General features: G+C 45.0%; 1 protein-coding gene across 1 annotated transcript; it reads right to left on the bottom strand.

Moving 5' to 3' along the window:
* Positions 1-681: 681 nt before the first annotated feature.
* Positions 682-24,332, bottom strand: LOC136388189 (glycine cleavage system H protein, mitochondrial-like). The gene is given in 6 exon segments (XM_066360155.1): positions 682-754; positions 756-1,178; positions 2,363-2,493; positions 4,477-4,578; positions 23,119-23,185; positions 24,297-24,332. Coding segments are annotated over 6 exon segments (825 nt in total). The 3' UTR covers positions 682-688.
* Between the last annotated feature and the right edge of the window lie 2,731 nt (positions 24,333-27,063).

Genomic DNA, 27,063 nt, shown 5'->3' with positions numbered 1-27,063 from the left:
ATAGCACCAGTGGCCTGACCTGTGGTGGTGCAGTGGATAAAGCGTTGACCTGGAAATGCTGAGGTTGCCGGTTCGAAACCCTGGGCTTGCCTGGTCAAGGCACATATGGGAGTTGATGCTTCCAGCTCCTCCCCCCTTCTCTCTCTCTGTCTCTCCTCTCTCTCTGTCTCTCCCTCTCCTGTCTAAAATGAATAAATAAATAAAAAATAGCACCAGCAAACTCAGTATATTGCTAAATTAATATAGTATTTTTCATCATCTGACACCATAACAACAAAAACTTTTTTCCACTGCCAGTTATGTCCAATGGAAAGATCATTAAGTATTTTAACCTAAATCCAGTGACTAATATAAGCAAGTTACAGTATTATATAAGGCTTAAGATAACAATGTTATCCTTGAAATACATAATTTTTCATTATATTTTACCACAGATAATCTCAGGAATTCTGAAGATCATAACTGTAACCTAGTCTAAAAAATCATAGGGTATTGTGAAAAAGATGCATATTGTGTTTATCTGCAATCATTAGAAGGTTAAGTGGTTAATTTCTTCTAATAGCATTGCTAGTTTCTTTTTTTCTTGGTATTACTAAAAATTGCTATTTTAAATCTTCTGTCCACCACTAATTTAAGACAACTATGCTTAAGTTGTTTCATACTACTTTATTTAGGGGGGGTTCCATTTTCACTCCTCAATAGATTTTATGTATTTTCTATATGCTTCTTCACTCGTCAGTTCATCTAGTTCTAAAAGGGCTACTCAGTTTCATCTTGATCAGCCAACCATCTTCATAACAAGATTTGTTGACAAGTCCTGGATTTTCTGCAAGAGCTTCATTAATTTCAGTTACTTCTCCTGATAGAGAATCGAGTTCACTAGCAGTTTTCACACTTTCCAAAACACCAAACTCATCTTGTTTGTTCAATTTTGTCACAACTTCAGGCAGACTACAGTAAACAACATCTCCCAAAGCTTCCTGTGCAAAATCACTGATTCCCACTGTTCCAATACCATTTTCTATTGTTATCCATTCATGTTTCTCTGTGAATTTATGCACGGAGAGCAGATTGGGGCAGGTGCAAAGTGTCCGGACGGCCGGGCCCTCAGGCCCCAATGAGGCGGCTGGCTGGGTGCAGTGGGCGCCCATGCAGGTGCACAGGCTACAGGTCACCGTCTACAAGATCCACACTGCTCGGAGTGCCATATTTGCTGGACTAAGACTCACTCTTGACGCTTGTCTCGATCATGTGATACATTTACCCATCCCACCCGTGAAAATATTTTCTGACATTAAGCCGATTCGTGGCCCAAAAAAGGTTGGGGACCACTGCTTTAAAGTGTGTCCCGAGCTTCTTTTATTCTCAGACCGGGGGAAAAATCAATGGCAGTTTGTATAGTAAGAGGTGCTGATTTTGAAGATCAAGTATCTAAACCACAGATGGGCAAAGAAGATGAACCCTCTTTCTTCAAAAAGAGTTTAGATTGCAAAAGAGTAGTTCCAGCACAGTGTGTGCTGTTGTTTCGTTGTGTGATTATGACAAATGATAGCCTGGAATCTCAGTTTTCCCATCTGCAAAATTAATGCTGTTATAGTGCCTGCTCTGCTTGCTTCACGGGGCATCTATGAAATCACAGCTGGGAAAGTGCTTTAAAAATTGTCAAGTGCAATGAGAATATGTAGATGATTTCTGTGATCACAGATTCATGCTAGAAAATTCCCAAAGCTCCTTATTTAAAATAGGAAGATCAGAAGTCAAATGATAAGGAGAGTGTTTGTACTTGGGCACACGCTCAAACACACAAACACAAGCAGGATTTGCCTGCTGAAAAATAAAAAAATATATATATCAGCTGGCTAATTTCAGTTTTTTACTTGAGCAACTCTGCTCCAATTTCCCCGGACGCAGCAGCTCAGCCTCCAGTAATGGCTGAAGTAGAGCCAGATTGCCTGGCTCTGGTTCTTGGCTTATTGGATGCTGATGGGCCTGGAACTGAGGAACTCAGGCATCTAACATCTTCACTGCTCTCCAGGGGAGGGTGGCTGTCAGTGCAGAAATGAGAAAGAGGGACAAAAATGGGAAAAGGCCGCAGCCACTCACCAGGCTGTGGCCATCCTTGCCTCCACACCCAAGCCACCTGCTGAACGGAGAAGGGATGGGGTACAAACCTCAGATTCCATTTCTCAAAGCCAAACAAGCCTGGAGAGTCAGTCGGGCTTCTCTAAATTGGTACCTGATGGGGGATAAAAAGCTGAACTCACTGAAAGGCCGCATCTGTTAAATGAATCCACAGCCTGGGAACCAAATCAAAACAGATGCGCTCCCGCAGCAGGGACGCCTCCCACGAGACAGCTCTTACCTCCATCTCCTGTGCATCTCCTCTCTGTGCCAGACCTGATCGGGTTATGAAAACTGTGGACTTCCCGATGGGCCCCAGAGCCCAGCCATCACTTAGCTGTGTCATGTCAGGGAGCCCAGTGTACTGCCAGCCTGCAGCCATCAGTGAGGGCAAACTCAGGGACAGAGGCCAGTTAGACTCAATGGCTCTCTGTCCCCAGGTCCCCTTCATTCCACGTTCCGGTCAGCAGGCTCCACTCCGGCACCAGTTAGGTGAAGTGTGGAATCCCTGGTCACCCCCCAAAGACTGGCTCAGCTGACACCTCCAGAGGCTTCCTCAGTTCCAGGACAAGCCTGTCACCCCTTTGTCTCTTCCCACAACACTGGCATGAAAACTTTGACCACAGAGAGTCCCCCGCATATCCTCAGAGATCCATCAGTGGCCTTGGAGTTTAAGAATCCCCTGCAACTTTAATGCAGACACATTTTTTCTGAGGAGAAAAATAATCAATAACTTTGATCAGTCTTCAGAGAGAGATCTATGCCCTAAAAATGTTGAAGGTCACCATGAGTACAACTCTGCCACTGTGCCACCTCCATGTACAGTGTGGGCTGTAATGAACAGTTCTGAGCCTGTCCTCTGTGCTAACCGAGCTACACCCCAAAGCTGATGTCACTGGGGTGTAACCAGGATAATAGTGCTCCCTAGATATTTGTTAGAGCAATGTTGGGCAAATAGTGTCTCAGCCTTTGGAAAGGTTGGGCCACAGAACTCAAAAGACACCAGACTCAGCTTTTTCCAGTATGGAGGGTACTTGAAGCCAGCTGTAGATGCACACACGCACGCAGACACACAAACCTGCCCAACCTTGGCCACCTCTGAGCCCCCCATCCTCAGAGCAGGACTCTTCAGATGTGCAGCAGGGTCCACGAGGCGATGTGGTCATGACTCACAGAAGGAACAACAGAACCGTGGAACCCCCATACACCTTTGCCTTCTGAGAATCTCAGTGGGCCCCCACACTCCGACACGCAGGCAGCTGGGCTCAGGTGCCTTTACTCACCTCAGCAAGGGGAGCACCATGAAGCACCCTCCCTGTAAAAGTAATTTTGAACCTTGATCAGGGGATGCCCTACCTCTACTCTCCACTGCTTCCTCTCGGCCAAATGACAGCTGGGTTGCCTAACTCAAGTTTCCTCAGGTGTCCTCGCCTACCCAAAAATCACCATCATCCCCCTCCATGTGTTCCTTCTGCTGGTTTCTGAGGATGGTGGACTCTCCAACTCCCCGAGGTTAATCTCTTACATCTTAATAACATTTATTATGAAAATGTGCAAATGTTTTTAAAAATAATAAAAATATTAAGATGATTCCCCATATCTCTGTGACCTAGATTTCTCTGTTAACACCTCCCATATTTGTCTGTCCACATTTTCCTTGCTGAAATATTATTAGGCAGCGTTCACATATCACATTTACTCAAAACACTTTGGGGGTGACTCTGGAACAGATGGACATTTTCTTCTACACCGAACAAAGTTAACAGTGAATCTTTACCATCATCCAACACTCATTTCCATTCAAATTTCCCTTACTCTCCCCACAAAATTTCTTGTACAATTGGTTTTCTGGAGATAGAATTCAAACAAGGGCCACACATTGTGTTGGGTTCTTACGTCTCTGAAATGTTTATAAATCTTAAGCTGCCCCCCCCATTCTTTCCCGTGCCATTGCCTGGGGCAGAGAATGTTTAGGGTGTTTTATAATTGCTCCACTTTAGATTTCTCTGATCCTTCCCAGTGTCATAGATTCTATGTCCTAGATTTCCTGTAGACTAGTAGGTTAAAGAACTTTGATTGGTTCTCATGCTTTGATGGGCATCAGACTCATGGGGGAAATTGGTAGGAACACAAAGCCTTAGGCACTAAGCTGTCTCAGTGAGCCTAGGGCTCTGTCTTCTTTATTAGCTCTGCAGGATTCTCAGTGTCATGGCCACAAGGGACACCATGTGCTCCTATCATATCACAGTAGGGCACATATTTCACATGGTCCCACAGTAGAGATACTACTAACACCATGGGTCTAGGTGGTGACAAGCTGAACCCACCAGTGTCTAGTCTTATGGGCACCTCTACCTTTCAGCTCCTCTTGTCTAGAGTTCTGCAGGACCTTTTCCCACAACTTCTTTTCACTTTCTCTTGTTTCATAAATGTTTCCTCTATCCACTTTTTCCTTCTCTTAAAAAAATAAAGAAAAACCATGTGGTTTACAACAATAAAGAAATAGTTAAAACATAAATGTCTAAGTAGAAATTAATTATATGCTTTATTGAATAAAATTATTTGCAGTCACTAAAAGTTACATCCGGCAAAAATATATGGACATGAATAATAGTTCTAGTAAAATTTTACATTAAAAAAAACTACAGAACAGACATAAATACAAAGTAGTCATATCATGTAAAGCTATGTCATTTTTATAAAAACAATCTCACCAGCAATAGAATTGCTATAAATGCTTATGCCTAGGAAAAAGCACAAGTTGTGGTTAGTTTTTATTTTATCTGGGTGATAGAATGAATCAGGAATTTCATTTTTGTCTTTGACTTTTCTGTAATTTCCACAATTCCTAAAATGGGCACAAATTCATTTTGAAAACAGAAAACAGCATGCTAATTAAAACAACAAAAGATATTTCTTTTTTTGATCTGGTTTCCCTCCCCCCAAGTTAGCATCCAACCTATTTATAATCCTTTACCCTGCATTTCTTGAATGAGTTGGTGATGCTTATTTATATAAGTACCATTCATTTGTTTCCTAATCAGTTTCCAGTTCAAACAGACTCAGGATACTGTTCTCTGCAAGGTGTATATCTGCCATCTAATCTGTACCCTCACCTTGACCTCTCTGAAGCATTTTGAAGTGTGGACAAGGTTAGATTCTTTCTCTATTTTCAGAAAGTCTCCTCCCTTACCTCCCACAGAATTATTCCTTTTCTTACAAATATTTATCAAACACTCGTGTGCCAGACATCATTCTACGCTGCTGTAATACATCAGTGAAAAGAAACAGAAAAAAACCTCTGCCCTCATGGAGTGGGGAGAAGAGTGAAGGAAGGATAAGGAAAAATAAACACCAGTATAATAAATTAGTAAATTATGCATTTTGTAGGTAATTAGGGCAACAGGAAAAACAAAACAAGGTAAGAGGTATCAATAGTTAAGGAGGGTGCTGGGCAGTCGGCAGTTCTAATAGCTGGTGGGTAAGACTCATGGTGAAAATGACACTTGAGCAAAGACTTGAGTGAGGTAAGGTGGATCACCAAGCATCACTGAGGGATAGGGGAGGTGTGATCCAGGCAGAGCAACAGTTGATGCAGAGGAATAGCATGGAGCAGCCTGGAAGCCAACAAGGCAAGGTGCATAGGTGGGAAGGGCAGTAGAAGGTGAGGCCTGGGAGGGGTGGGCTCTGAAAGCTTCTTTGAAGACTGGGCTCTTCCCCTGCGTGGACTCTAGAGCTGCTGAGAGCTCTAAGCATCTGACTTTTGCACTGAGGATGGACATTAGAGGGTATTTGGGCAGAAGCAGGGAGGCCCCCGATGAGCCTCTGCAGGTGATGAAAGCACAGGTAGCAGTGGGGGTGAGAAGTGCAGGAGTCTGGATTCAGGCTGAAGATAGAGCCAACACCTTACCTCTCAGTCCTTTGTCGCCACCTTTCCCTGCTTCCTGGGAACTGGCTCTCTTCTCCTTTTCTCTGCACTCTATCCCTTGGTAAACTTGTCTACTCAAGTGGGTAGCCTAAGTTCCCACAGTCAGGTAAGCAGATCTCCCCTCTTCTCCCAGCTCTGAGCCACATTCCAAGGTACCTCCTGTTGGAACACCATGACCAATATTTCTCTCTTCCATATAGTTTCAAACCAAAAACTTGGGTAGCTGGTTGTCAGTCCCTGAGCGAGTCTTGTCGTAAGAACAGAATTGGACTCCCATTTAGAATGACGAAGACGAAACTTCATAGAATATATTCACATCTAGTATCCTGTTATTTAATTAGATTCCAACTATAACATTGGAATATAGGCATGAAGGGTACAATTACACCCATCTATGACTTAGATAACTGATCACTTGAGTGACTTATTTAATGATGGCAGCAGTGAAAGGTAGAGATGGGAATAGAACTCAGGTCTCTTGGCCCCTCCTCAACAGGACCCGCTGTCCCATCTCTGACAATCAGGGGCCTCTTGTCATAGACAGGATCATCATAAACCCAAAGGAAGAGAACCTTGCTTTGCTGTACATTGTGTGGAACCAAGTGAACTTCTCAAAGCATGGCACTCAGGCTCAGAGAGGGTCGATCCACAAAGATCCCCAGCATGGGCCGTCTATACTCCTATCATGCTGTGGAGTACAGGACCCTGCCAGCCTGACCTCTCCATAGTCTATGCCAAGAACAAGTCTGCCTTCCACAGGACCCCTTTTCCATAAGGGGCACACTTTACTTTGCCATTAAGAGAGAAAACAGGATACCAAATTTTACTCTAGAAGTCTGGTGGACAGACAGCCTGCTGCCGGCCATGGGAGGTGAATGCTGTTCAGCTGGTAACAGCCTTCAAATTGAATGAGTGATGAAGGCTGACTATACACTATACTTAGGCTATAATTAATTTAAAATTTGAAATGGGGAGAAACCTTGGTTGTTTCAAGCTGGCCAAACCAGAGGCTTCCTTGAGGCAGTTAATTTCTTCTCACAGTTCCATCAAACTATGAACCTGGGAGTGATGTCAGAGAAATGGCGCCATAAGGAGTGATACTGATAAATCTCCCCAAAAATTCAACAAGATCTTCAACCAGAGACAGAAAAATCTATCCTTGGAGCCTCCAAAAGTTCCACACTAAATGCGAAGTACTATCAACAAAACCACCCTCAGATGCCATTAAGGAAAAGGAAATCGAATATCATGGATACAAAAGACAGAGAGGTAGCACAGATAAATAAGGAAAAATCTATGGAGAAAAAATTTAATATATCGGAAACATTGGAGCTAAATGACAGAGAATTTAAAATAGAAATCCTAAAAATATTCAGAGATATACAAGAAAACACAGAAAGGCAATTTAGGGAGTTCAGAAAACAACTCAACAAACACACAGAATATATTACCAAGGAACTTGAAACTATAAAAACAAATCAAACAGAGATGAAAAACTCAATTCATGAGCTGAAAAACGAGGTAACAAGCTTAGCTAATAGAACAGGCCAGATAGAAGGTAGAATTAGTGAAATAGAAGACAAGCAACTTGAGGCACAACAAGAGAAGAACAAAGAGACTCAAAAATTTAAAAAAATGAGAAAGCCCTACAGGAATTGTCTGACTCCATCAAAAAGAATAACATAAGAATAATAGGTATATCAGAGGGAGAAGAGAGAGAAAATGGAATGAAGAACGTATTCAAACAAATAATAGATGAGAACTTCCCAAGCTGGTGGAAAGAACTAAAGCCTCAAATTCAAGAAGCAAACAGAACTGCGAGTTTTCTTAACCCCAACAAACCTACTCCAAGGCACATCATAATGAAACTGGCACAAACTAATGACAAAGAAAAAAATCTCAAGGCAGCCAGGGAAAAGAAGAATACAACATATAAAGGAAGGCCCATTAGATTATCATCAGATTTCTCAGCAGAAACTCTACAAGCTAGAAGAGAGTGGACCCCAATATTTGAAGTCCTGAAAGAGAGGAACTTTCAGCCAAGAATACTATACCCATCAAAGCTATCCTTCAATACGAAGGAGAAATAAAAGCATTCACAGATACAGAAAAGGTGAGGGAATTTATCATCAGAAAACCCCCACTCCAGGAATTACTAAAGGGGGTTTTCCAACCAGATTCAAAGAACAAAACAAAACAAAACCACAAGTAAAAGCTCCACTAAGAACACAATAAAACTAAATTTAAACTGTGACAACAACAACAAAAAAAGAGGGGGAGAGGACGGAGATTAACAGTAGCAAAGGATGATGGAGTACAAAAGAACTCACAAGATAATGCACTACAATGAACAGGGTAGGAAGCCTTTTCATTACTTAATGGTAACCACCCTTGAAAAAACCACCACAGAAGCACATGAGATAAAAAAGATAACATTAGGACTGACCTGTGGTGGCGCAGTGGATAAAGTGTCAACCTGGAAATGCTGAGGTTGCCGGTTCAAAACCCTGGGCTTGCCTGGTCAAGGCACATATGGGAGTTGATGCTTTCTGCTCCTCTCCCCTTCTCTCTCTCTCTCTCTCTCTCTCTCTCTCTCTCCCCTATCTGTAATGAATAAATAAAGTCTTTATAAAAAAATATTTTTTAAGATAGCAACAGAGGAAAGATGTATAGAATACAACCAAACAAAAACAAAGGATAGAAAAACGAAAGGGAAGAATCAAACAAGACACAAAACTAACAGAAAGCAATGTATAAAATGGCAATAGGGAAGCCACAAGTGTCAATAATTACACTAAATGTAAACGGATTAAACTCACCAATAATAAGGCACAGAGTAGAAGAATGGGTTAAAAAAGAAAATCCAACTGTATGCTGCCTACAAGGAACTCATCTAAGCAACAAGGATAAAACCAAATTCAAAGTGAAAGGCTGGAAAACAATACTCCAAGTAAATAACATCCAAAAATAAAAGGAGGCGTAGCAATACTTATATCTGATAATGCTGACTACAAGACAGCAAAAGTACACAGAGACAAAAATGGTCATTTCATAATGATTAAGGGGATGCTGAATCAAGAAGACATAACAATTCTTAATATATATGCACCAAACCAAGAAGCATCAAAATATATAAGACAGCTACTTGACCTTAAAACAAAAACTGACAAAAATACAATCAAACTTGGAGACCTTAATATGCCACTGATGGCTCTAGATCGAGTCATCCAAACAAAGAATGAATAAAGATATATTGGCCTTAAATGAAACACTAGAGCACCTGGATATGATAGACATCTACAGAACATTTCACCCCAAAGTGACAGAGTATACATTTTTCTCCAGTGTACATGGATCATTCTCAAGAATTGACCATATGTTGGGCCACAAAAAAAACATCAGCAAATTCAGAAAAATCAAAGTTTTACCAAGCATATTTTCTGATCATAAAGCCTTGAAACTAGAATTCAACTGCAAAAAAGAAGAAAAAAAATCCCACAAAAATGTGGAAACTAAACAACATACTTTTAAAAAATGAATGGGTCAAAGAAGAAATAAGCACAGAGATCAAAAGATAGGCCATGGCCAGTTGGCTCAGCGGTAGAGCGTCAATTCCCGGCCAGGGCACATAGGAGAAGTACCCATTTGCTTCTCCACTGCCCCCCTCCTTCCTCTCTGTCTCTCTCTTCCCCTCCCGCAGCCAAGGCTCCATTGGAGCAAAGATGGCCCAGGCGCTGGGGATGGCTCCTTGGCCTCTGCCCCAGGCTCTAGAGTGGCTCTGGTCGTGGCAGAGCATCGCCCCCTGGTGGCACTTAACTTTGGAAGAAGACCTTTGCCAGGCCATAAATTCAGACTGCTACACTTTGATCTGGTCCTAAACCCAATTTCCAGCAGATGTGCCCTCTAGCTCTATCAAATGACAGTCCTTTTACACACTGCCACAGAGGCCTCTGGCTTCTAATTTGGGGCCTGCTTTGATGTGAGCTGACTGGAGCCTGCCACTATCTCCCTCCATGGCATCTATGTGCCTAACAACCCCTGCCCAGTCCCTCAGCCCCGGTAATGGCCATCGCTGCCACACCTCTCAAATGCCAGTGACATTGGGTAAGCTGTACACCTTCTGGCCCCAGGGTCCAGTCCTATACCAGTAGGCTCTGGTCAGAGATGATAAACCACAGCAGGTTTGGGGGTCTTTTGTTTGTTTGTTTCTGTACAGAGATTTTAATATAGAAAAGTTAAATCCAAGTATTGAAGAACTGGACAGGCAAAAAGGGAACACTGAGACCGACCATCCTAACTTTGAACTAGCATCTAGAACAGGGGTCCCAAACTTTTTACACAGGGGCCAGTTCACTGTCCCTCAGACCATTGGAGGGCTGCCACATACAGTGCTCCTCTCACTGACCGCCAATGAACAAGGTGCCCCTTCTGGAAGTGCGGTGGGGGGCCAAATAAATGGCCTCAGGGGGCTGCATGCAGCCCGCAGGCCGCAGTTTGGGGATGCCTGATCTAGAATTATGCTAGTTTTAGCTCTAAAAGTCTCGCAGTCTGGGAAACCCCTTTGTCCCCCAGGCAAACAAGGTCTGCTGGCCACTCCCATGGAGGTATCACAGGGATAGTTACTACAGGGAGCATCTGAGACCCCAGGACTGGGGAACATAGGGAAGAATTTGTCTGAGTAGAGGTACCAGCTAGCTGGTACTGGTACCCCTGAGGAAGTGCCATAAAACTGGTTCCAGGGAAAGAACATCGATTGGAACCAACAGTTGCTCTTGGAACCAAGTTCACCAGCATGAAGAACCATTGCAGGAGTGAACTTGACACTCATGGGGAGCCAGCAGGTGCCTTCTTCCTCTTCCAGCCTCGTTTCCCCCAGCAACCCATGGCCTCCTGGAGCCTAACTGGGAACAGCGGGCAGAGTGGACACGGGTGTTCGGAGAGCCAGGCATAGAATACACACATGGTCCATGGGTTTGGAACTAGGTGAAGCTAAAGTTACTTATGAGCAGCACACGTGGAAGTCAGTCACAGGAGATGAGAGTCTCAACAATTGTGGTGCTACCGCATGTCAGGGGTCACCACTCCCATTCCCCTCCAAGAACCAGATCTTAGTTGCCATCTGACCAACAAATGGGCCACAACTAAGGCTCAGCCCCCTGGACCATTCTGATATCAAGTGCCCTAGTCTATGTTCCCCAAAACCTGACCCCAAGTCAAGGGTTTCAGTACAAGTCATGTGTTTGAGATATGGAAAGGTAAATAAAAGAAGGGCATGAAATCAGCCAGCTACCACTGTAGGTGACTGTGGGGAAACTCTCCCCTTTGGCACCACAGCAAGCATACGATGAGCTTTCAAGCTTGGAGAGAGGAGTCCCGGCTGGTCACACCCTGGAAGAAGTGCACCGTCCCAGCTGGGATGCCAGCCACAGTGGTGGTGAGGTGATTGTTGCTGGCAGGCACACAGTGGCCACCACCAAGGATGCAGGAGAAAGACATGAGGCCTGTGGTCCGCATGAGTGAGGCACATGAGGGGCCGAGTAAACAGAGAAAACATGACCAGTGGCGCAGTGCCAGCTTTGGGTTACCCTAGAAGCAGTCCTTGGAAGTTGTTTCTTTGGAAGGTGACAGAAAACATCATTAGAGCTGCAGTGAAGGGAGCAGGGCAGGGAGAGTGCATCCTGGCAGCCCCTGTGGGTGACGGGAGCTTGATTCTCAGAGTCAGGAGAGGGTGGCAGTAGACACCATTGGGGAGCACTGCGGTATTTACATGCAGGGTTTGAGGACTGCTCCTGGGCTGCCTGTCCTTGGGGGCAGAGTGACCTGTGGCTGCAGAAAAAGGCCTTAGGCAAAGTGATGCAGTTGCTGGAAGCAGGAACACCTTGAAGGGGGAGACCAGGGTTGCAGGCAGACCACCCACAGCTGCTGCCGGGAGACAGGAAGAGTGAGAGCTTTGCTTCTTAAGAAGGGTAGCCCCCATTCCTCACACCCCAGCTTCTCTGCTAATACCTCACAGGTGCCACCACAGTAATCTTCACCAGCCATGGCACCTGCACCATAATTATGATGATGATTATTTTTTACAGATAAGAAAACTGAGGTTCCAAGAAGTTTCGCAACTTGCCTACAGCAGTGACCTCAACAGACTTGGTTCTGGTCTGGGTGGCCTAGAGCCAGCCTGTTTAAACACTCTGCTCTTGCTGTCTGTCCCCGGATGCCATCGGGTGGAAGACACATGCAATCTCTGTCTCCCTGTATGCTGGGCACATAGGGCAGAGGCTCAGTTTGCCCTATCCCCAGGCAAACTTGTCCCAAGTGATGCCACCATGGTGACTCTCCATGGCCATCAGGCAGATGGAGCTGGTTGTGCTGAGTACTGAAAACTTCTGATTTGAACTCACCTCTTCTGGTTATTTGGCAAGCCCAGGAAAAGAGCAAATCCTACCTCACACTCCTCGTGCTGGGAGTATGTTGTGGCGATGATGTCAGAACACAGGGGAGACGGGAATTCACAGGATTCTTTTAGCTCTTTGATTCCCACATTCTATAGTATTTGATAGTGATGACTTTACTGGTTGTCTGGGGAGCAGACAACACCTATGTCCCTTTTAAATGAGACACTTTTCTTTAGTTTCTCCCTTAATACCTGTTCACAGATTGGTCCCCACCTGTGAGACTCCATCCAGAACAAGGGAATCTCCAACCTGGTTGTCTTCAAAAATACTTGATAACTCCTTTTTTTCTTAATGTTCTATTGTGGAATAATTCAAACATACATAACAGCAGAGAGAACAGAAAAAGTAACTCCCATAATCTCATCAGTCAGCTTTGGCCATTGTCAACAAATAACCACTCTGTTTTCCCCATAATTCCCTCCACCCCATCTCCAGGTTTAGATGCTACTACTCACAGCACATAATTTTATTGCTCTTTTAAAAGTTTGATTCCTAAGCTACTTTCCCTGAATTTTCTGACTCGTGTGTCATAAATGGGGTCTGAGAATCTGTGTTTTTTATTGAATTCTCCAGGTTTGGGCATCTAAGGTGCAGAGAAGTAAGCAGGGGGTTTATCCTGAGGAAGTCTTAGTTTGCTGTCTGGCTCTGCCCAGCTATTTAACTTTGGGTGAAGATTTAAAACTTTTCTGATCCTAGACTCTTTGTCTTGAAAAAAATCACCGCTTCTGTAAACTTGTGGTCCACTAAGACCTTCTGATGTTTTCCACATTAAATAAATGCTGTCAAATTGAGAGTCCCTCAGATTTCCTTTGCCATAGTGTTGAGGTAGGGATGGAGACTGAGTTATTGGTGAGCTCTTCTGCTTTATGGTAGCTGTGTCTACAATACCTTGCCAGCTTTTATTCCCTGTCCCCAACCTCCACCCTGTCGCTGTGTTTCCTTCAATCTCATCATAGTCTCCCTCACTGGATTTGCTTCAACCCTCCCTTCCCAGCTCCCAGGGAAACTGAAGGGCCAAACCCCAAATGACGGTCTTCAATCACAGAAGTCTTGGTTCTTGAGTAAAACTTGCATTTGACCCAGGTCATTGACTGTTTTTTCCAATTAAAATCAAATCCTGAAATATTTGTGGTTGGCATCCAGTCACTTGATATTCATGGAAAAGACAGCCGGCCTCACTGAATTGCAAAAACAAGCACTTTCCTAGCTTTTGGTGTGCTCAGCATTTTCCTGAACGAAGACAGAAGCTATTGATACTTACAGTGAATAAAGACTCATTGTTTTGTTTTGTTATTTTATTAAATAGACTTCAGAAGGAAGGAAAATAAATAAACAAGACAAGAAGTGGGGACCCACACTTAAGTAGGAGGAGACAGGAGCCGCTTCCTGAGGCAGAGCACAGCTTCACTCACTGCCACGCTGCCCTAGAAACTGGCTTTCCTGCGGTTCTTGGGGTTACTGCCAGCTTTCACAGACAGCTAGTGCGGGGAAGACCTAGGAAGCGCAGGTCTAAGGGAGACCTCCCTTCACTGGGAATTTGGAAACTAGCAGGTTAGAACTAACAGAAACTTGAGCAGCCTCGTTTTATGCTTGAGAAATGGAAACTAAAGAGACATCATTTGCTCAAGACCGCAGAGCTGGTTGGTTGAAGAACATAAACCTGCATCCCGGGCTCCTGACCAGTGCTTTTTCCACCCAGAGGGTTTCACAAGATGATTAAAAGCGTGGGTGTCGGAGACAGGCTGTCTGTACCCAGACTCCAGCTCTGCCCCTTCCTGGCTGCGATCTTGGGCCTGTATCAGTCAGGGTTCCAGTAGGGGAGATGGTACACTCACATTTGAATAGCCAGAAGGCTATTCACAGAGAGATTCATCCATAGAGTTAGTGCAGCAGGGAAACCCAGGGACTAGTGCAGGGCCCAGGGCTGGCAATACTGAAATGAAGCTGCCACCACCTTAGAGCCAAAGAAACAAGGGGAGAGAGAGGTTCCTGGAGCCCAGAAGGAGAGGGAGCCCTGAAAGCAGCAGGGATCTCAGACTGGGACACACAACAGTCACGGCCACCTCATAGGGAGGGTGCTGAGGGAACGAGAGCAGGACCTCACTACCTCCACCCTCCTCCATTCTCCTGATGGGGGTCCTCACTGGTTAACATCAAGCAAAAGCTAGAACACATGCAAGCCTACTGATGTCATCTGTATAGATGGCTCCTGGGCTGGAGAGCAGGTGTAGGAAGTAGCCAAAGGGATCTGTAGGAACAAACAGGAACGTTCTGGCACAGTGCCTCAGTTTTCTCAACCGTGAGATGGGAATCATAATGGAACCAAGTCATAGTTTGCTGTGAAGATTGGTAACTGAATAGAGTGCAAAGTGCCTGCTATAGTGCTCTCTCTCCCAGATAGAGAGATGCAGAGATACATAAATAGCAATCATATTCTAAGCACTAGGTTAATGTATATGTATTATATAAATGTACATGATAAGCACAGTGTTAATGTTAACTGTTGCCATCAACTCAGAGGAAGTAGTGAGCATTCCAGTCACAGGAGACACAGAGAGGAAGGCTCTCACCAGCCAAGTGATTCTAGAGGCTGAGGAGACGCAGTTCCTTCCTCCCAGCTCTCCCCCATCTTTTGGACAGACCATGGTCTACATAGAAGTCACACATCTTATCTTCCTTTCTCCTAAACTAGATGACACCTGTCACCCAGGACCAGTGACTCCAGCTGGTTCTATAAAGACTTTATATTAGCTACATTAGAGTGTAGATGAATTTTGCTATTATGACTATGACCAGTGAAGTTAACCACTAAGCATAGTATTAATTCTTTAGGGAAATTATGCAAGTTCCAAACAACCAATTTAAAGTGAACTTTTGAAAAACTCTTCGTGTACTTATTTACAAGGAGGTTAGAGGGAGGTAGCTATCACTTGATGGTCCCTGGCGCTATTTTAGTCTCCAAGGCATGTACAGTTAGCATTCAAGCCACATACTAATTTCACCCAAGACCAGAAGCTGAAATATAACTAACACTCAGGCAAGGTTATTTAGATCTTCAATCAGATCGACCTGATCTAAGCAGGCAGAGTTAATTGGAATGTGTCTAAATTGAGTGAGACAGGGAAGGCAGCTTTCATTTGTTTATGCTTTCAACAGTCACCTTAAAGTGGGAGTCCTGTCCTCAGTTCCACATTACGAGTACCTTCTCGTGAGGACGATGTCTATCTGCAGCATTTTAAAATGGGAACTGAACGACGTCTCTTCAGTGAGATATTAAATTGGGTAGAAGGTTATTCACAAGTATATAGGAAGAATTACAAGAGAAAAATGGAAATTCAGGGACAGAGAGAAGCTAGGTGGGGGGAGGAGCAGGAATCTATTTCATCTCCACTGATCTCTGCTTCCCTGACTTAAAAGCTTTTGAATGGGTCCAGCAGGAGTCTGAGAATCTTCTGTCCTCTCAGTTTTCCATCTCATGTCTGGTTTATTGTTTGATATCGGGCACATTACCTGGCACAACTCAATAAGAGTGTGTCCCCTTTCACGGTCCTCAGACTCACCACCTGTGAAATGAGAATACGTCCTCCTTTGCAGAGGAGTTTGTGTTATTCTAATCTTCAAACATTTTTGATTGATGAAATGGCAAGAAGTTGTTTAAAAGGCAAACAACTCATCACTTATTAATTAAGAAGAAAAATAATGAAAGAGAAAGACATAAAAGATAAGATCGATAACTCACCTGATGTCAACCTAGAAAGGTTACACAGCGTGTGGGCTTCCTCGGGTGCCTGCTGGCTGTGTTGCCAAGCTCAGACTCAGACAGGAAGAGCTGGTCCATGGGCAACTCCTCATCCCGAGTGTGGGTCTCAAGCCCATCCCCTTCTTGCCTGCCCCCAAGCCCTTTTCTCGTGGAAACAGAAGCTTTGGATGATGATTTCTGTTTTAAAGCCCTAGATGCACTTCAAAAATCTGTGTACAGTGTGGGAAGAAGATGTGTGTGGGAGGGAAGGGAAGGAGACTGCGGGTGGGATGAGGGATGTATCTCCATTAATTATAAAGAAAACAGCAAAGTAGCAGCACATTCTCTGCTCTCCAAGGGCAGAAGGTGACATAATCACAGGCAGAATACACACCTGTGGGGCTTGGTGTATATGGGCACCTGGCACCAAGCCACGCTCGTCTGGAGGGCTTCCTGGAGGATGCAAGCTTCCAACAGATTTAGAAGAGAGGGGCTATTTAGGGCAGAACAGCAAACTCTCAATAAAGCTCCTGACTTCCGGTTATAGGATGATATATTTTTTTCCAAATAAAAAAGCATTTATTACACTTATTACAGAAAATAAATGAATTATTAGTGTACATCTCAAGGCATTTTTATAAAGGGAACTGCTCATGTAAATATTATTGAGATGAAGAAACAGGACATTACCCCTGCCCTCTCCTAGTCACCAGCACCCAAAGGAAACACTTCTGGCTTCCATCACCACTGGTTTATATTGGCTGTTGTTCAACTTATGAAAAACTGAATAATGCGGAGTGTACTGTTTTGTGTCTGGTTTCTTTGATTAGGTTTTAATTTATGGGTTATAATCCATGTTGTTGCAAATAGTGATAATCAGAGCATTCTCAATATAGGAATAGATCCCAACTCTTTCCCCCATTTTACTACCGACAGAAATGTGGGTTGTTTCCAGTTTAGTGCTTTTATGAATACTGTTACAATGAAACTTTGGGGGTTAAGATTCTAAAATAAGAGTTTTGAGGAGACACAAACATTCAAACCATAGCATTTGGAGACACAGTCTTTACAGAGGTAAACAAGTTGCACTGAAGTCATTAAAGTGGACCCTACTCCGATATGTCTGGTGTCCTTATACAAAAAGAAAATTTGGAGACAGACATTGACTCAGGGAGAATGCCACATGAAGATGTAGACAGTCATCTGCAAGTCGAGGAGAGGGGCCTGGCACAGATCCCCCTGCACAGCCCTCAGGAGAGGCCAACCCTGCTGACCCCTGGGTTTTGGACTTTCAGTCTCCAGAGCTGTGAAAAGATGATCCCCAATGATTGAAGCCTCCCAGTCTGGGACGCTTCACTCCGACAGTCCTAGGAGACTGATATCCTCCTAAGGCTATGTCCAGAGTACCCAGCATGAAAAAATGGCATGAAGTAAGTGTTCAGTAAGGGCTTATTGAATTAACTAATAAAGAAATGACTAGAATTCCTCCTTACCTAGCAGCCTCTGTTCCCGTAACCCACAGGACAGACCTACTCCACGACCACAGTGCCTTTCTGGGCTCCTCAAATCATGATGGGTGTGGTAACTACTCTGAGGGACAGTGGGTCTCCCCAGTGGTCCTTGTCCTCCTGCTGTTAGCATATGAAGTCACCTCGTCATGGCACTGCTCTCATCCAGCTTCCTTACATTGTTGAGCTACCAAGGCTGCAGAAAGTAGGTGTGTTATTCGGAGTGCAGCAACAAGAAGAACAAGTCAGCTCGTTCACCAACAGAGATGTAAACATCATGACCCTTGCCCCTGGGAGCTCACCCGGGGCCAGCAGGGGGACAGACCCCTGCAGCAGGGCTCCGCATCCCTGGGAGGTGCTAAGACAGCTCACGGGCGATGGGAGAGAAAAGAAGTGGCCTTCACAAAGCTACAGTTTTCTGGGGGGCTTGGAATGTTGTTAAGTATAAGCCAGATGGACAAGATCTGAGAGGTCATTTAAGTTAATTGCAGAACTGAGTCTAAAGCCAGCTCAACATCTCAGGTAAGAGGTGCCAAAGTCAAGACTAGAACCCAGGGCCCCTGGCTCCCAGTCTCAGGCCATGTGTGCTCTCCGGGAGCCCTGCCCAGTGTGTGTGTGGGGGAGTTCGCTGGTGCTAGGAGCCGTCTGTGGTGGGGGGAAGGCACTCAGTACAGGCACAGGGAGCTTTGTCCTCTTCTCTCTCCATAGATGGTCTCCCAAAATATCTGATTAAAGCATCACAGATCCATTCTCCCCATGGGAAAACAAAGCATAAAACTTGGGCTTTGGGCCTGACCAGGCAGTGGCTCAGTGGATAGAGCATTGGACTGGGATACAGAGGACCCAAGTTCAAGACCCTGAGAACACCAGCTTGAGTGCGGGCTCATATGGCTTGAGCAAAATGCTCACTAGCCGGGACCCAAGGTCGCTGGCTTGAGCAAGGGGTTACTCGGTCTGCTGAAGGCCCGCGGTCAAGGCACATATGAAAGAGCAATCAATGAACAACAAAGGTGTCGCAACGAAAAACTGATGATTGATGCTTCTTATCTCTCTCCGTTCCTGTCTGTCTATCCCTCTCTCTGACTCTCTCTCTGTCCCTGTAAAAAAAAAAAAAAAAAGACAGGAATTTGCAAAAAAAACCAAACCTGGGCTTTGGGAGGGGTGTGGCTCTTGGTCAGAACCATGTCACTGGTGACCACAAGTCACCTGGAATCCTGCAACTGAGTAGCAGTGTCTCATCACTGGCTTGTCCAGTCCACTCAGGCTATCCTTGAGGTAAAGTGATTACACCTGCCCAAGCAGCTGCTAATTGAAACGTCATTCCCACTTAGACTTAGCACACAGTCAAAAACCACATCCAGACCTCCCCACCCCCCTTTATATTTCTATATTCAGCTCTCAGTCTGGGACCACACAGAGCCATGACAACTGATGACAAGAGACACTTGGAGAATAGAGAAGTGGCCATGCCTTCGTACACCTTGCTCACAGAAGCTCATCTCTGCACAGGCGCCCTATTCTTTGTGCCTTTCGGGAATGAAAAGAAGGTAGACATTGTTATTCCCTGAGAGTTTAAGTAACACGTTCTAAGTCATGTTATAACAGTGAAAAAATGCCCACCCAAGTTACTTCTCTTCCTCTTTGAAACAGACCCCTGTTAGCCTAGACTTTGACTTCAGTAAACTGTAAACCATTTTTCTGTTTCCCTAACTGCCTGAAAAAGTAATTAAGCTGAACGTGATCAAGGAGAAAGGATGAGGCAGAGGCAAGTCAGCCTGGCTTGTCTTTCTGAGCTCCACACCTTTGCCCTCATGCACAGATGTCCCAGCTTTTTTCCATATTACTCCCTTCTAGAGACCCCACCAGGAGGGAGGAACTCCTGCTGCCAGAATGCTGCTCCTGAGAGAAGCAGCCCTTTCCGGTTAGAAAGAGAACAACAAAGGAAAACAATAATAATATTAGTATGTAATATGTTCCAAGTACGCTTCTTACGTCCCTTAGATATACAACCTCATTTAATCCTCACACCACCTCTGAAGGGGGAGTCTTGTTACCTCGTTTAACAGATGAGGACACTGAAGCCCAGAGAAGTGAGAACATGCTGAGTTTCTCTCTCATGTTGCACAGCTGAGCTGGGTTCAAGGCCAGGTAGCCTTGCTTCACATTCCAAGAGGCTGATTTAACCACTTCAGAATCTAATTAATCACTAGGCCTAATCAAAACTCCTGGCCTTAGCGCAGAGGTTGCTGGTTCAATCCCCCATCAGGGCACATACAGGAACAGCTCTATGTTCCTGTTTGTCTGTCCCTCTCTCCTTGCCTCTCTCTGAATTAAAAAAAAAAAAAAATAAGGAGAAGAAGAAGAAAGAAAGAAAGAAATCCTGACCTTGGTCCCTATTCTGTCTAGCCCCACCCACCTCTTTAGTTCCACCCACTTCTCCAAGCCTTTGACAAGCTGAATTCATCTTCACACTTCACCTTAACCACATTGGCTTTCTGTAAGTTTTTCATGTGTTCCCTTGGGCCACAGGGCCTTTGCTCATGCTGTTCTCTGCTAGGAGTACCCTTCCCCACCCTCTTTCCTCCAGTAACATCCTCCATTCTTCTGGTCCCTGCCAAATAGCTTGTCTACAGAGAAGCCTTCCTTGCCCTCCCAGGCTAGGGCATACCTTCCTGTACAGCCCATGGCAGAGTTACAGATGCTCATCTGTTGTGATAATGCAGTTCACATCAGCTTCTCCCACTAGACTCCGAGCTGCAAGAAGAGAGAGTATGGTCTGTTTGCTGCTGAGTCTTCAGGGGCTGGCAGGGTGCCTGGCTTCCTAGATATCTGTTGAATAAACAACTGACTGGCAGGATGAATAGAGCTCTTGAATCCCAAACTATACTTTCCTGGGATTCTGTGATTTTTTCCTCCATCTCAGCTGAGGAAAACAGTCCTGGTCATCACCAAAGGGGCTGATATTATATCTATGGCCTTTCTTTCTGGTTTAAATTTTGTTTTATCCCTCCTGTAAATCTAGAAAAATATTCACATTTCATTAAATTGACTCAGCTTGAATCTAAAAAGAGTTAAATATAATTTTCTGAATGTCATCAAGCCATCATTCCTGGGTTGAAATAAAAAAACAAACAAATATTTGAACATGAGGCAACGGGTGAGACTTCACTTGGTATTTGCAAACCCCCACATTCGTTACAGATAATCAGATTTGCCACCGAAGGCATTGCTGCACTTCCTGTACTTGTGCTTAATTTTGACCTGGTTTTTGTACAGATGCATTCTAGACATTTATGATTCATGTGCCTTGGGAAGAAAAGGGGAAAGGGAGGTGTGGGACACGTGGTGTTAGCTGGAGACCAAAATATCTCTCTAAAGTCCATGGTGGGGTGTGAGGCAGGGCATGGCGACCTTTAGGATTCTGCCAGCTAGACTCACTCATGCTACCCAGAACTTGCTATAACAGTCACTCCAGCCCACTTGTTTTGATTTGGTGGAAATCACTCAGGGTAGCATGGTTTGCTGCACTCACATGCCAGTTCTTTGGATGATATTAAACCTCCCTACTGGATATAAAGTCTCCTGTTAAAGAGCAATCAAAATAATCCTTTGGAACAGGTGGATGGAAAATTAATGAGCACAATCTTTTCCTTCCAAATGCTCTGGGGAAGAAATTAATTACTGGGCAAGTGACTAACAAAGAGGGATCCCCACCTCCTGCAGCTTCTGAGTCCTCTGCTATTGTATTCTCCTAAAATCTAATTTCCACGAAGCACTTGAGGGGAGAGCACATTGCCAGCAGAATTTCCTAGCAGGCTTGCTAATGTGAACGCCATAATTCCACAGTAAGGAGATCTCACCCTACTCTAAAAGCCAAGGATTGACAAGGCTGATATTTCAGAGGGGCCCCCGGCTGGTTCCCAGCCAGTTAATAACCACCATACAGAATGAATGCAGATGGAGATTGGGATATTGCACCCCCAGAATGAGAATATAAATTTTATTTACAGGCACATACACAGGTAGGTATCTATAAATACATAAAATCTTTAGTTTCAATAACATAAATTCTGTTCCTGCCTAGACTATAAATACTCTTTCCGGGGCAATCCAGTGTCCTTTGCCGAGAGTTTCCAAGGCAGAGCCTACTGCAATGTCACCCTGCAGCTATTTATAGGGCTCTGGCACTGGGCTGACACTAACTAATAGTGGCATGCTGACACTCGAGAGCACTGCTGCTGGCCTCCTAAGTCACTCCTCTTAGAGGTCCTCTTTGCAGTCCCTTCACCTGCTTTCCTGGCCGGGACCCCAGGAAACAGGACAGCTGCTTTACTTTCATGTGGGGTGGACACAGCCAGGACTTGCCCTGCCATTAGGGCAGGAGAGGGCAGTGGTACCTGCTGGGACCTGGCCACCAGCCAGCCCTGTGCTGGGAGCCAAAGGGTGAATTCCAAATAGCCCGTGAGGTGAGTATTGACACCCTGTCTGGAACACGAGGACTATGACACTCAGAGGTTATATTTCTTCTCTACAGTACATGCCTGACTCGGGGCCCTTCTTTTCCCAGCACATCTCCCTACTGTCCGGGTAGTGCTTCATTTTCAGTGATCACCAGTGACTTGTCTGAGTCATGGAGGGGATCAGAATGATCTTGGGGGCCTGAAGAGGAGCCGTAGCTTCAGCCTCCCAGGCTGCATGGCCTGATGGGAGAGGGGGTCCCTCTCAACCCCCATTATGTTTCCTCATCAGTGGCGTGAAGACACTCCTTCAGTGCCCAGGGCTCAACCCTGCCTGGCACATGAGAAGTATCCCCCTCACTGACCTTGTCTGGGTGGCTTGAGTGCTGATGCAGGTCCAGCTGCTGCCACTGACAAATCTTCTCATCTTGGAGAAATCATTTAATCTCTCCCAGTCTCGGTTTCCTCATCAGAGGGGTGGGAGTCACATCTTCTCCAGGAGTTCACGGGGTGAAGTGATGAAACTGTAGGCAATTAATTTGTAACTTGAAAAACACAAAGAGCCATGCAAATGTAGGTGAGGAGCCATGAGGGGCTCAGAAGTTATGAGACACGGACACCCATTAGAATGGCTATTACTAAAACAACAACACAATAAATAATCAGTATTGCCCAAAATGTGGATAGATTGGAACCTCTACGTACTGCTGGCAAGAATGTAAGGTGGTGTGGCTGCCATGGAAAACAGTATGGTGGTTCCTCAAAACATTAAACATAGAATGACCATGTGATCCAGACATTCCACTTCTGGGTATCTACCCAAAATAACTGAATGCAGGGACTTGAACAGATATTTGTACACCCATGTTTACAGCAGCACTATTCACAATGGTCAAGGGTGGAAGCCACCCACCCATGGGTACATCGATGGAATGAACAAACAAGATAAGGTCTAGCTGTACAATAGAACAGTATTCAGCCTTAAAAAGGAAAGAAACTGACACATTACAACATGGAAAAACCTTGATCTGATGCTCAGCAGCATAAGCCAGACACAGAAGGACAAGTGCTATATGATTCCACTCATATGAGGTAGCTGGAGTCATCAGAGTCCTAGAGATGGAAATGGAATGGGGGTTACCAGGGTGGGCAGGAGAATTATTGTCCAATGGGGACAGAGTATCACTTTGGGATGATACAAAAGTCCTCAAAATAGATAGTGGTGGTAGTTACACAACACTGTGAGAACACTTAATGCCAATGAATTATACACTTAAAATGATAAATTTTACCTTATATATGTTTCACCACAATTTAAAATAAAAGTGAAAAAAAAAATGAGACACAGACCTTGCCCTCAAGGTAGTCTGTCTGCTTCTCAGGTCCCTGTCACCTCTTTATCCCCCTCCAACTCCACCTATGTCAATTCTTCCAGGCCCAGCTTAGCTGTGAGAGGTTGATCCCTTCAACACCCCTGTCCTGTTGCAGACAAAAGATTTAGGCAGGAAACTAGCTCCCAGGGTGAGCTCACAGTAGAGTACAGAGGTGCCAAATGATGACTTGTACACCTGTAAAGTATGTAATGTTATTAACTGATGTTACCCCAATACCATCAGACCCAAAATGCCATCACAGCCCTCCTGTTGACATGGGGAGGTCCTGGCTCCAAATCCATCTCACAGTGAGTCCAATGGGTCCACAACCCCAATAAATTTAATTTTGAAAATAAAAAACTTAGGCAATATGAATGCTTTCTAAGGGCAATTCGTGATGATAAGAGGAGAAACGGTCCTGGGCCAGGCTACATGCTTTCCAGTACATGCTTTGTACCTTCTTAGCTGGTCCCCACAGCCAAACCTCCTTGCCTGTGGTGTTCCAGATGTCATCTTTCCAGTGAAGGTGGTAACAACACACACCTGAAGATTGTGCTGTGTAAATAAATCTATCCCCGCAAAGTCTCAGAACAGTGCCACAATCAGTGAGCATGCAAGCAATATTAGTGAAGACTATTTTATATTTGAAAAGAAAGAAATGGAATCACCGTTCTATTCCAGCCTCCATGGAGAGTGAGGCTAGAAAAGTTTTGTTCACCTTGTCAAAATCAGCCCCGCAAACCTGCTCGGGCATCCACGATGTGTCTGGCAGATCATTACCTGCAGATGGTCATCCACCTCACCCCCATGCCCCTTTCCCAAGGGCGTGGGCCTCTAGGAAACCACATCACCTGGGAGGGGAAGGCAGAGGAAGGTACTCTTTTCTCCTCATCCCATTCATCTCCAGCAGCTTCACAGATTTGTGACAACCTGCTCCCCTCCCTTTCCCCTCCCTCTCTCCTCCCTCTTCTCGCACATAAATCAAGACCAAGGACAGCCATCCCCTGTTGCTTTCCCCTCTTCCAGTTCACACCCCCTTCTACCACTCCCTGGGATCAGGAAAGATCTGATCTCTGGGCTGCTTTCCCTGGAGCCCAGGTCGAGACACAGGGAAGAGTGGGGTGGGGGAAACACCCCTTCTTTTTTTTGGAGCTTCACAGCTGGAGACTGAGAAGGTCTCCCACATCCCCAGGGTTCTCATGGGGATGAAGTCAGAGCTCTATCCCTGTAGATTTCTACCGTAGGCCTGAGTGGTGAAGGGAGACAGCCTAGGGGAGATCAGTGAACCAGAAAGTGCTGGTGGAAACATCTGGAAGCACAGCATACCTTAGGGTGGGCAGAGATAGCATCAGGGACTGACAAAGACCTCTGAGAAAGTCCCACTGTCTGGGGATACTGGTGATAGCCTATGGGGACAGAGGAGACTAAAGAAGGACTTGAGGCTTATTATGTGTCTGAAAATTGGCTCTCTATACTTGTTGGGCATCATGGTTTGCCACAGGCAATGGCTATAGAGTCTGAGGATTTAATTCACAGTCAGTGGTCGTCACAGGCAAATGAAGTCAAAGAGCTAGGGTTGCTGGACATAGGCAGGCTGGCTTCTTAAGATGCAAATGAGTCCTGCTCTGACAGTCACACAGATAAAACCATCATCAGACATCAAGGAAGGCCTGCTGCAGGTGAAAGTTCCAAACCAAGAATCTTTCTCTATTTAAGACTTTAAAACAAAGACTTTTCATCTAGACTGTTGGTTTTGTTATCAGTCGAATACATGCCCATGTCAGAGACATAAAAATGAAGATGAGAAAGCAAAGATTATCTGCATTTCTGCGATCCAGGTGGAGCTTCTTACAGCTCTTTCCATTCATTTTTTCACGTGCAGTTAAATTATTTTTAGGAGATTGGGATCATCTTGTAGGTAGATTTTTCTGGTGGGCTTTTTTATGAGAAAATTTTTTTTAATTAGAAATGTTTTGTTTTGTTTTGTTTTGTGACAGAGACAGAGACAGAAAGAGGGACAGATAGGGACAGACAGACAGGAAGGAAGAGAGATGAGAAGCATCAATTCTTTGTTGAGGCACCTTAGCTGTTCATTGCTTGCTTTCCCATATGTTCCTTGACTGGGGGGCTACAGCAGACCAAGTGAACCCTTGCTCAAGCCAGTGACCTTGGGCTCAAGCTGGTGAGCCTTGCTCAAACCAGATGAGCCCGTGCTCAAGCCAGCAACCTCGAGGTTTTGAACCTGGGTCCTCTGTATCCCAGTCCGATGCTCTATCTACTGTGCCACCACCTGGTCAGGCTAAAAATGTTTTTTAATGGCTACATATTCTACTTATGGCTCTGTAGCCTTTACTTGACTCGTTCTCTATTGTTGCCCATTTAGGCTTGCCCTAAGTTTTGTAATAACACCTCAGTGACTATTTTCCCACAAAATTTTTTGCTTTCATCTCTGGTAGATTTCTTATCATAGCTTCTTAGCAGTAGAATTACAGAGACAAATGACCTGAACACAGTAGAACCTCTTGCCACATGCCACTAAATTGTCTTCATTGAGTTTTACTCCCACCATCTCTATTCCTGTTTTGGTTACCTTGTGGCAAAAATCAGTGTAGGTATAAGACACCTAGTAGGGGTGGGGTGCTTTTATTGCATTGTTCTGGGTTTTGGAATTCTTGAGTAAGACCATTAAGAATTAAGTGAAATAAACTCCAAATGCCCACTCTGGCCCCTTTAGGTTGGCTCATTTCAACCACTTGGAAGAGAGGGAGAGGCCAGGTGTGCTGAATGTGAGTCACCTTCCCTCCAGGTTTCATGAAGGAACAGGGCTCTGGAGCTGGGGTCCAGGAGGGTGCGGGTGCCTCCACTGTGAGAACACTGGCTGTTGAGTCTTCTGGGGGGTCAGCCCTGGTAGCCCAGGGCACCTTACAGGCCCCCTCCTCTCCCTTCACAAGGGACCCTCTCCAGCACATCCCCCAGGAGGGGACAGGTGTGGAGAAGAAAGGCTGGATTGGTGCTATCCAAGAGCAATTTTAAAAGAAGAACATGCCTTTCAAACAAAATAGAACAAGCATGCACCCAAGATTTTATTCAGTTCATCAATAATGAGGGAGCCAGGAAGTTGGTAAGTCTGGTTCAAATAGCATTTAAAGTACTGAGATTTATACAGTCCACTGGGATAGATTTCTAATGTTTGAGACAAATCTGGTTAATGTACAACAGGGCAATAAATCAGTGGTGGCCTCTTGTCACTGGACAGGGGTCATTTGCATCTCTACTGGACAGATATCTACAATGGAACATGGAACTTCATGGACTCTTAGCCCTCAATTAATAGTAAATAACAGGCCCTGGCCGGTTGGCTCAGTGGTAGAGCGTCAGCCTGGAGTGCGGGGGACCCGGGTTCAATTCCCGGCCAGGGCACATAGGAGAAGCGCCCATTTGCTTCTCCACCCCCACCCCCGCACCCCCCCACCCCGCTCCTTCCT

This window comes from Saccopteryx leptura, chromosome 1 (assembly GCF_036850995.1).
Source record: "Saccopteryx leptura isolate mSacLep1 chromosome 1, mSacLep1_pri_phased_curated, whole genome shotgun sequence".
Classification (NCBI taxonomy): Eukaryota; Metazoa; Chordata; class Mammalia; order Chiroptera; family Emballonuridae; genus Saccopteryx; species Saccopteryx leptura.
This window is presented reverse-complemented; position numbering and strand designations above follow the sequence as displayed.